This window comes from Quercus suber, unplaced genomic scaffold (assembly GCF_002906115.3).
Source record: "Quercus suber isolate HL8 unplaced genomic scaffold, Cork oak 2.0 scaffold_841, whole genome shotgun sequence".
Taxonomy (NCBI): Eukaryota; Viridiplantae; Streptophyta; class Magnoliopsida; order Fagales; family Fagaceae; genus Quercus; species Quercus suber.
This window is the reverse complement of record NW_027070271.1, coordinates 78,297-89,341: the sequence shown is the minus strand read 5'-3', so window position 1 is coordinate 89,341 and position 11,045 is coordinate 78,297. Positions and strand designations below refer to the sequence as shown.

At 31.7% G+C, this 11,045-nt stretch overlaps 1 protein-coding gene across 1 annotated transcript in view; it reads left to right on the top strand.

Annotated features, from left to right (window-relative positions):
- Nucleotides 1–10,718, top strand: part of LOC112023672 (probable beta-D-xylosidase 5) — a 20,209-nt gene extending 9,491 nt beyond the window's left edge. The window contains exons 7-8 of the mRNA XM_065767732.1: nucleotides 10,314–10,466; nucleotides 10,521–10,718. Of these exons, the coding sequence (XP_065623804.1) occupies nucleotides 10,314–10,466; nucleotides 10,521–10,718 (351 nt within the window). The remainder of the gene's footprint in view (nucleotides 1–10,313; nucleotides 10,467–10,520) is intronic.
- The last annotated feature ends 327 nt before the right edge of the window (nucleotides 10,719–11,045 follow it).

Here is an 11,045-nt window from a genome sequence, read left to right as displayed (position 1 = left end):
AAAAAAAAAAAAAAAAAAAAAAGGTTGAAAGTGTGATATACATACATGCTTTTTAGTCATGATTTGATTTCGTCACTGTTGTATGCCTTTAGCGACAAAGCCAGATTCGTTGCAAATAATAAAACTAATGGCCATTGTTTTCCTTTCAGAGACGATTTATTTTCGTCACTAAATGTCACATTCAACAACGAAATCTAAGCTTCATCGCTAAATGTTACTATTTTTTATATATATAGCGACAAAATTACTATATGGTACTTTTTTGTGATGAAAAAATTTTCGTCACTAAAATTCATCACTATAGTTACATTTTATTGTAGTGATATTTTACTGTAAAACAAACATTGTAAAATTGGAAAATAATTTCCTAAAAATATTTTATATCAAAACAAACGAAGCGTTAAACACTAAACGATGCAATCATTATTTTATATTTTGATTTCAATTATGTTTTTATTTAACTAAAATAAATTGAAATTTAAAGATAAACAGTTTTCGACAATCTTTTGATAAAAAAATTAGTGAATCCAAAGTAGACATGGTTCATAAGTAAATTTTGTTTGGTTTAAAAGCTGTCAATATAACATTATTATCTGTTTTAATAAAAATGATAAGCCCTTGTCTGTTGACCATATGAAATTAAAAGTATTTTATGAGTATTGAAATGCTGATAGAGTACCAATATTAGAAATACAATTGAAAGTTAAAAATAAAATCTAGGCAAAATATATATATATATATATATATTAGGATAAATAAAATTATCAGGACAAAAAAAAAAATCCCAAGAAAAGGAGGAAAAAACATGATAGAAATAAAAATAAAAAATAAAATCATGTATAAACTAAGTGCTAGTAGCTTCTTTTAAAAAAAAAAAAAAATTTGATAGTTACAATGGGAAGGAAAATTTGAACCTTAAATGTTATGAACATATCAAGAAGTGCTTGTAACTACATTGTGACACACAATACCATGAAGCGGCATGTGAATTTGGTAGGCTTGAATTGATCAGTGTGATCAGTGCCAATTCACATATTGGGTAGGACTTATTAATTATTAGTTTTATTTATTTACTAGTATTATGCCCGTGCGATACACGACTTAATTAAAAGTTATATATGTTGAAACTATATTAATAATTTGTGAGCCACACGATAAAAACTAATTAGTTTTGAAACATGTAATACATACATGTATTGAGTCACTTTGTGCATACATGGTGTGTAGTATATAAATTATACATATTAAAACAAAAAGTTATTTAATTTATAATTTAAATAAATATGAAATTTATTTTAAATTACTTGAAACATTTGGTAATAGAATTCTCAGTGAAGTATAATTTTAAAATTTTTTAGAACTTAGAAAATAAAGTTTTATTCATACTAAACTATTAGTAATAGAGTATAATCTTCGATAACAAACTTAATAATAAATGAAAGTATAAATTGGAGTATATATTTTACTAACATTATCAAAATTATTTTAACGATTACTGAACCACTTGAAAGTTGAAAGTTTAACACAGTTTCACCTAGAGTAAATCAAATGGAAATTATTTTAACAATCTTGTAATAAATGACCATTTTGAGGAGATAAAACATAACATCTTAGCACTATTTCAACTTTCTTGATGTATAGTGTAAACAAAGAAGGAATAAGTGTCTAGTGTTAACCTTATGCATTGAGTAAACTTACTTGGGATGATTAAATATGAGATCTTCACATGCCTTATTAGTTTATGTCAACCTCTTTCCTAATATAAAAAATTTTCATGTTTAATAAAAATCTATCTACATAATTCTTTACCTTATATTTTGAGCATTTTCTATCTTTCACTCTCTACAATCCTATCAATGTTTGTAAGTCTAATAATTTATTGTCATGCCGATTGGGTCTCGACAACGTTTTTAACTCCTAATTTGTAATGAACCAATAAGTAAAACCCACAAAAAGTTGGGAGAAAAAAATTCTGGCATTTTATGCTCCACATGTTTGATTTCATTAAACCCTTTATGAATCTACAAAATTAAAATATTTATGAATCTCAATAAATCAAATGATGAACAAAATGGATAAAAAAAGAAAAAGAAAAGAAACAGAGCTAATAACTAATACTAGAGGCGAGGAAGTCTTAGAGCAAATGTAATATTTGAAACTTAGATTTGCTTATATTATGAGCTTAATGGCATGTGTGTGTCTATATATATATATATATATATATATTGGATAATGAAACTTTTGGTTTTATGTTGGGGTAAGATTAGGTGTGCTAATCGGCACCCCAAAGTGCCAATTGGCATTTCTTGAGTGTCGATCGACACTCCCCAAGTGTCGATTGGCACTCCAAGAGTGTTGATTGGCACCCAATCCCCTTCGTGGGTGTTTCAACTTATTTGGCATTTTGGGCATGTTTTTGACTCATTCTGGTCCTGTTTTCACTCCAATAAAAGTAGTTGTGCAATAAAAATATCTCAAAAATTCACATTGATGGTCAAATTGGGGCATTCAGCCATGCCTCGTTTATTTTTCAAAAAAAAAAAAAAAAAAAAAAGAACCCAAAAAAAAAAAAAAAAGAGAGAGAGAAGGAAATTAACCAACTCAAAATTTTGCAAAACCATGCATCATTTTCTAAACTAGGGGCATTCGGCCATGCCTTATCCCCTTTCTAAAACAAACCAAATCAATCATCTCTTTTCCATAAGAAATCTTAAAAAAAGGAAAAAAGAAAAAAGAAAATTCATCACTCATAAATTTCCAAACTAGGGGCATTTGGCTATGCCTCATTTAGGTGAGTAGATAAGTTCAAATTGTACACTACAAAGTTTCATCAAGTCAATTCTAAACTTGTCTCATCTAAATCCTAGCAAGGCTAAAGTCATCTAAGGACAAGGAGCTAAAGATGGAAATTAAAACAAATTGTTTGATTAGGAGTATTTTATCTCTTGCAAGAAAATCAAAATACAAGTTAATCGACATTCGGACTTCGAGTCCCCTGGTAGGAAGATCTTCTAGGCCCACCTCTAGAAGAACCACCCTTTGTGTCTCCTTTCTGCTCTTGACTTGCATAAAATTGAGGTTCTTGCTGCCTATTCTAAAATTCAAGGTTTTTGATTCTTTCTCTCAAAGATCTTGTGTTGGCCTCAACGTTTGCCATTCAATTGCTTTGTAAAATCATCACAGATAGGTGTTAAGTCCGTTACTATGAATTTCAAGCAAAAGTCAATGGGGGGAGTGTCATCTTTTACCCAATTCACTTCATTGGGCACATATTGGGAAGATTGTGTGCGTGCCACTAGCTACAAGCCTCCAATCATCCACATGCTTTCCTCCATGAGGTCAACAACAACTTGGAGTATAAGGTCACAAGTTCGGAAACAGCTGAATAGACAGAGAATTGGACAAGAGACTAAAGGGTTTGGAAATGTACCAGGCTAGTCCAAGGGACATTCAGGGTATATTCTGTCCGTTTTAGATTCACAAAGTTGTAAGATCCATAAGGATTCATTAGCTTGTATTGCCATGCCGGAAAATTGGGATACGTTTTTGCAAAAGAAGTAGGACCACCAATATTGCTAGAAGGAGGACTTCCAACACCATGGGACCACAAACATTGCAAGGGACAAGGATGGATAGGGATCACTTCAGGAGGATATGCATGGTGAACCTGTGGAAGCACCTGATCTCTAAGATACCAGTATCTATCATGGCCACATTCAAATAAGACCTAATGCTCATTTAACTCCAAAACCCATGCACATTCAACATAACCCTCGCATCCCGTCCAAGGATCCAAGCCCATCTAAACATCACAAAGAGTCCAAAATGAAAAGAGAAAACATACCCACACACACACACACACACAAAAAGAAGAAAACCTCCACCAATGAACCAAAAAATAAAACTCACATCCTCGGCGTCTAAGCCATCAATTACCATTTGCCAAGCCTACAAAGAGCACTTTGGAAGCGTCGATAGATGAGTCTTAGGCAACCAACCAAGAGAAATACCTCATGTGAGAAATATAATCAACCTCTTTTTTTTTTTTTGGTCAATCATCATGATATCCACAAAAATGCCCTGTTCCAAGAATGTCCATTCAAAAATCCTAGCAACCAAATGAAAATGCCCTTCACAAAAAATCAACAATTCAAAAATGCCATTGTGTAAAATAAATAATTTCACAAATTAAAGTTCAATGACATCCCAACAACAATTCAAAGAATATTCCATATCCATGAATTCATCTAACAATGTCCCAATTAATTGTTCAAAACAAAAAATCTTCATCTCCATAAATTCATTCAACAAAGTCCCAAACATACATCCAACCAAAAAGAGAGAGAGAGAGAGAGAGAGAGAGAGAGAGAGAAATTCTTACCCATGAAAAATAATGCATACACATCCCAACAAAATTTCCATACCCATCAAAAAAGTTTACTCAATCATTTCTACACATCAAATTCTCATAATTTCATACCCATTGAAACCAAGTCAAAATTCATCCAACAATGCCCAAAGCTACATACAATGCAAAGCTCCATAAATCATCAACATTGTCCAAAACTTGACAATATCAAACAACTCAACAATTCAAAAATGCCCAAAAAAATCAACATGCCTACACACAATAATTTTCACCCAAATCATACAACAGCCTAGAATTCTTATGAGAGAAAATGACAACAAAAATAACAATGCCCACCATAAAGTTCTCAACCAAGCAAGAAATCAACAAATTAACCAAAAAAAAAAACAAAAAATGAGCTCACCTTGAAGTCTTTGGTAGATGGGTATGAGCATAATTGATTGAGTCATGAAGGAATCCCTCCTCATCATTCCACTCAATTGATGGATCATATCTCTTCCCATGAAATGTGAGAAACTTAGGTGGTCTAGGAGGAAAAGCCATGGAAGATAAGATAAGATTAAAAAGAAGAAGAAGAAGGAGAAGAAGAAGAAGAAGAAGGTTTGAAAACAGGTTTCAAAAATGGGTTTTTTAAGGATACTAAAAAAACTTAAGGATCTAAAGAGATTTTCAAGAAGATGGTAAAAATCAAGTTTTGAAGACTAGAGAAGTGATTTTCTAAGCAAGAAATGGTGTGGAAAAAGAGAAAATGCAAGAGAAATGGAGCTTGTGAATAGTGGCAATGAAGGAAGAAGAAAGAGAGAACAAATAAGAAAAAATGAAAAAGAAGAGAGAGGCCAAAATTTCGGGCCCCCCATCTCCCTTCCCTCTTTTAATTGTTAAGTCAACCCAAGATTGACTAAGTTGACTCAGTCAAATTTGAGTTAACTCATCCAAAAAAAAAAAAAAAAAAGATGAGATTTTCCAAGAAGAGAGGAAATTTCACAGGGATAAAATTGATTATTTTGGTGAAAAAAAAATGAACAGAAAATTCCACATCCCCAATAGTTGAGTAGATAAAGTATCTATCATCGCAATTCTAATTCGATTTTCTTTGTCCATTTCAGGAAAGGCTAGATGTCTAGATTAGGCGATAGAGTTCTCAGTCAGCTTCCAGATTGGGCGAATACAGTATTTGGTTACCTTATTCCAAATTGGGCTAATAGAGTTCTCAATCGACTTCTAGATCAAGTGAATACAATTATTGATCACCTTATTCCAGATTGGGCGAATAGAGTTCTCAATCATTCCAAGTCAGGATTGGGCGAATAGAGTTCTCAGTCGGCTTCTAGATCGAGTGAATACAGTTCTCGTTCACCTTATTCCAGATTAGGCAAATAGAGTTCTCAATCATTCCAAGTCAGTTTGAGCAAATAGAGTTCTTCGTCGACTTCTAGATCGGGCGAATATAGTTCTCGGTTATCTCATTTTAGACTAGGCGAATATAGTTCCTAGTCACCTTATTCCAGATTGGACGTATAAAGTTCTTAGTTAACTTCCAGATCGGGCAAATATAGTTTTCAGTTACCTCATTTCTACAATTCCTAGTCACCTTATTCCAATTTAGGTGTATAAAGTTCTCAATCGTTCCAAGTCAGATTAGGAGAATATAGTTCTCAGTTGACTTCTAGATCGGACGAATATAGTTCCTGCTCACCTTATTCCAAATCGGGTGAATATAGTTCTCGGTTACCTCATTCCAGATCGGCTAAATATAGTTCCTGGTCACCTTATTCCACATTGGGCGTATAAAGTTCTCAATCGTTCCAAGTCAGATTGGGCAAATAAAGTTCTCAATTGACTTCTAGATAGGGCGAATACAGTTCTCGATTACCTCATTTTGGATCGAGCAAATATATTTCTTGATTACCTCATTTTAGATTAGGTTAATACAGTTCTTGATTACCTCATCAGTATTCAAGAATTTATCCAAGTTCATCAATTATCAAGTAGATTAGATGTCCATATTTCTCATTTTTTGTAAAATAATAAAACACTAGTTCTACATCCCAAGGTTATAGGTTCTAGGAGTAGGAAATCTTTGAAATATCAGCCTTGATTAAATCATGGTTTCTAAAATCATTGTCTTTGTTTTGCATTGACATTTTCTTTTCAAGCTCTGTGAATGAGGGGCATTCTGTAGACACTTGATTTTCCACCCACAATTTAATTTTGGAAGGTTACTAAAATGACCATTTCAAGTACCCAAAAATCATAGTTGCATTTCATGTATTAAATCATTCATCACATATCATAAAAATGATCTTGAGATTCTAATGGTTGCGACGATATGCCCGATTCTCAAATCGGACTGTCGGATTAAAAGATATCACAAGATCAAGTTTTCATAGTTTGCATGCATCATATGTGGGTGAAGTTGATCACGTGTGATTAATTAAAATTAATTCTGATTGGTTAAACAATTAAAATTAATTGAATAATTTACATGATTGGCTGTTGGATTTTATCAAAAATAAGCTTGGTTGCATAGGAATAAAATGGATAATCAGATAACAAGGGAATTGTTGATAATTAAGTCTTTTTAGAATATTTATCTATCAGATAATTATTATTTTAAGGACCTAATTATCAAAATAAAAGGGATTTATCTTAGATTTTTGTGCTTGTAATTTCAAATTTAATATTTCTATTTTTTGATAAGTAGTTTCGGAAACTTATACATTTTTTAAGACAGACAAGATAATAAATGATATTTCCTTAAAAAGTTTGATTTTTGAAACAGGACAAACAAATTGGGATGGATGGAGTAATATGCTTTGAGCCATATTATGAGTAGAAGGTAAAACATATTCATTTTGAAACAAGTATTTCTTTAAGCAAAGTTAATATATATAAATTCTGTTAAATTATCCCGTGTATCGCATGGATTAGCGACTAGTGAATTAGAATTTTTAAGTCTTAATATGCCAAGATAGCTTTTGTGAGGAGTTTGTTTAATGTTTTTGTTATCTTTTCAAATTATGTGGAGTTTAGATAATTTTTCTTATTGGGAGATGGGATCCATTTCTTTCATTTCAAGCCATTTGTTTCGCATGATAATCCCTACTTTTAAATAAATCATATCATCATATCATATTATATATATATATATATATCATATAAAGTGAAGACTTCGACCTTTGTTGACTTTTAAAATTTTGACTCATTTGCTTTGCAAGCCTCACAAATTTATATCTCATTAATATTTTTTTAAAACTCTATTTGACTCTTGTAAAAAATAAAATTAGGATTTCTTCAAAAGAACCCTGTACGACACAAACACAAACATAAATCACCCCTCCAAAAGCAATTTTGTACTTCATAGCAAAGACCTCATACTCACCAGCAAAATTCCTATATTTTAACAGGTATATTATTTTTACTAATGGAATTGAAGAGTTTAGATTAAGTTAAAGAGCAGCATTGTGACTACTAAGATTTAACAGTTGGGAACGTTTTATCCTGCAAAGCCTAAACATTAGGTTTTGTATGCATGAAGCATGAAGATGAACTTCTTGAATTTGGTGGTGAGCCACTACTTCTGTTTATGAAATCAATCTTTTATGTTCATCATGCAGTAGGCAATCATGACTAAAAGTGAATACGTTTAGCATATAAATTTTTTTAGAAGAAGAAAGAAGATAAACTTCCTGAATTCGATGATGACCCACTACTTTTGTATGTTACTCCATTTAGTAGAATTCAATAGTTGTGTTTGAAAGATTGAATTAATCTTAATTAAGTTTTCAATATATTTTCATAATCCTCTCCTTATATCAATTTCAAATTCTAATCATGTTTTGACAAAATCAAGGATGTGATAACTAATACTAATTATTTCTGCTAGACTTTATATTAAAGTATATATTTTTAGAGTAATTGAATTATCTTGATTTTGTTTTGTTTTGAAATCTGGGTCTCTATATTTCCTTTCAATCTATATTTTTGTTGGTCCTAACTCCTAATTGAAATGTTTGATTTAGTCAATGGCCATAACAAACTCTGACCAATTCTTTGTTAGTCTAAAAGTTTCACCTAATTGGTGGCTATTCCACAAAGAATGAAAAAACCACCCTAAGGAGGTACAAAAATGACACAAGACTAAAAGAGGGCTCGGTGAGCTTTAACTTCTAGAGTTTCTACCTCTCCATCGAGGCATGTAGATGTTATTTAGGAATGAAATATCATTTGAGTTATTGAGAGAATAATAATTTTATTTTTCACTTTAACTTTGATATAAATATATATTTTACACATTTATGTTAAACTATACCGTGCATTTTAGCGACTAGTATGCTACGTATATAATAAAAGTTGAACTTAGAAGTCATGGTTGCATCAAGTGATAGCAATTTAGAATCACTTTTAGATAGACACAAATTCTTAATTGTTCTTATCAACTTTTCCTCTTTTTATCATTGAATAGATACATAANTTTTAGAGTAATTGAATTATCTTGATTTTGATTTGTTTTGAAATCTGGGTCTCTATATTTCCTTTCAATCTATATTTTTGTTGGTCCTAACTCCTAATTGAAATGTTTGATTTAGTCAATGGCCATAACAAACTCTGACCAATTCTTTGTTAGTCTAAAAGTTTCACCTAATTGGTGGCTATTCCACAAAGAATGAAAAAACCACCCTAAGGAGGTACAAAAATGACACAAGACTAAAGAGGGCTCGGTGAGCTTTAACTTCTAGAGTTTCTACCTCTCCATCGAGGCATGTAGATGTTATTTAGGAATGAAATATCATTTGAGTTATTGAGAGAATAATAATTTTATTTTTCACTTTAACTTTGATATAAATATATATTTTACACATTTATGTTAAACTATACCGTGCATTTTAGCGACTAGTATGCTACGTATATAATAAAAGTTGAACTTAGAAGTCATGGTTGCATCAAGTGATAGCAATTTAGAATCACTTTTAGATAGACACAAATTCTTAATTGTTCTTATCAACTTTTCCTCTTTTTATCATTGAATAGATACATAAGCATCTACAATTTTTCATTTTTTAATACACGGTTTTTATCCAAAAAATAAAAATAAAACAAAGAAATTCAAGTTCGGCAACTAAGAGATATTTTGGATAGACTCAAGCCCGGAAATTAAGAGATTTATTTTGATAAATCCAAGAGAACATTTTTCTAAGATTAAAAAAAAAAAATAGTTGTCCGTTATAGAAATAATAAACCCTATTAGATAAGTTTTAAAAGATATAAAAATATATTTCAACTTTCATATTTTTTGACGCGTTTTCTTTGTTTTTTTTTTTTTTTTTTTTTCAAAAAAATATTTAACTTGTTCTGGATTATGAAACACTTTCCCAATCAACTTCAAATTCTCTAGACTTATTTAAGCATGGTTAGAGATTAGAAGAACCTATCTTAGCATTAAATCTACAAACAAATCTCTGCATCAAAGCTATCAAGAAACAACAATCATATACAAGAATTATTCATGGCCAACAATCAAAATCCTCCTTATTCAATCATACATGATATCAATAGATGGGTTCACAACTTTGATTTTGTCACCAAGACCAATTTCACTACCTTCAAGCTAAAAGGGATCAAGGCTCTAAGGAATGTCAAGATCAAGTGGGATTTTCTTCGTGCTGCCATGAAGTTCTAGGATACCGAAGATCATGTATTCCAGTTTAACACTGCTAAACTTTGTCCTACTATTGAAGAATTTTCTGTCATTCTGGGTTATGAGTTTGGAAAAAAATCCATAGTAGTTTCCTATGATCCCAAGCACAGGGATATTTTATCTAATGCCTTAGGCCTTTCTACTTTAGTTACCAGTAGCATGAATGAAAGCCACATGGTGTATCTTCATGTAGTTGTTACAAGGCTTATTGATAAACATAATCATGGTTTGTCTGAAAACATGCAGAAAAATTTTGGTTTAGCTCTTTGCTTCATGGGAGAATTCTTGCTTTGCATTGGAAGACCTGGCTTTGTGGATGCTCGAGCCATAGGTCAAGTTAAGGATGGTGATAATCCTGCTTCTTTGATCTTGGCAGAAACTCTTTTAAGGCTGGACTCTGTATTTCTTGGTAGAGAATCATAACAATTCCTCAAGAGTCCCTTGACTTTGCAGAGATGGTTGATGGAAAGATTGGACATGATATCTACACACACTTTTGCCAATTATGGTCCTAGTAATTTCCTTAGCAAGGCTATCCTTAAGACCAAGTGTCAAACTGAAAGCGATTGGGTGAAATTTTTGGACAAGAAATCCAATATCTTAATTCACTGGGATTGTTATTGGTGGAAGTGCCCACCTCCTTTGTTGTGATCTCCAAGGTCAGATCATATCTTCTTGGTTGGCTTAAAGAGGGCGACTTTCTATAAGGCTGATAGACTTTTGAGATAATTTCAGTTTGAGCAAGAAAACATTTTATCCCTGTAGACACAACTCCTACTTCTATAAGGAACATGTTGTTGGGCTTGGACAGGGTTGATCGAGTAGATCAATCTTTTATTAAGGTTTACTTTCATAGGATGGTTGTGGAATGTTAGGATTAGTGCCCTAAAATCCTATTGTATGCCATCTATGACATTATGTATGTTCTAGTAATAAACTTTTTTTTATTATTATCTAAAATAATTGTAGCATGAATAT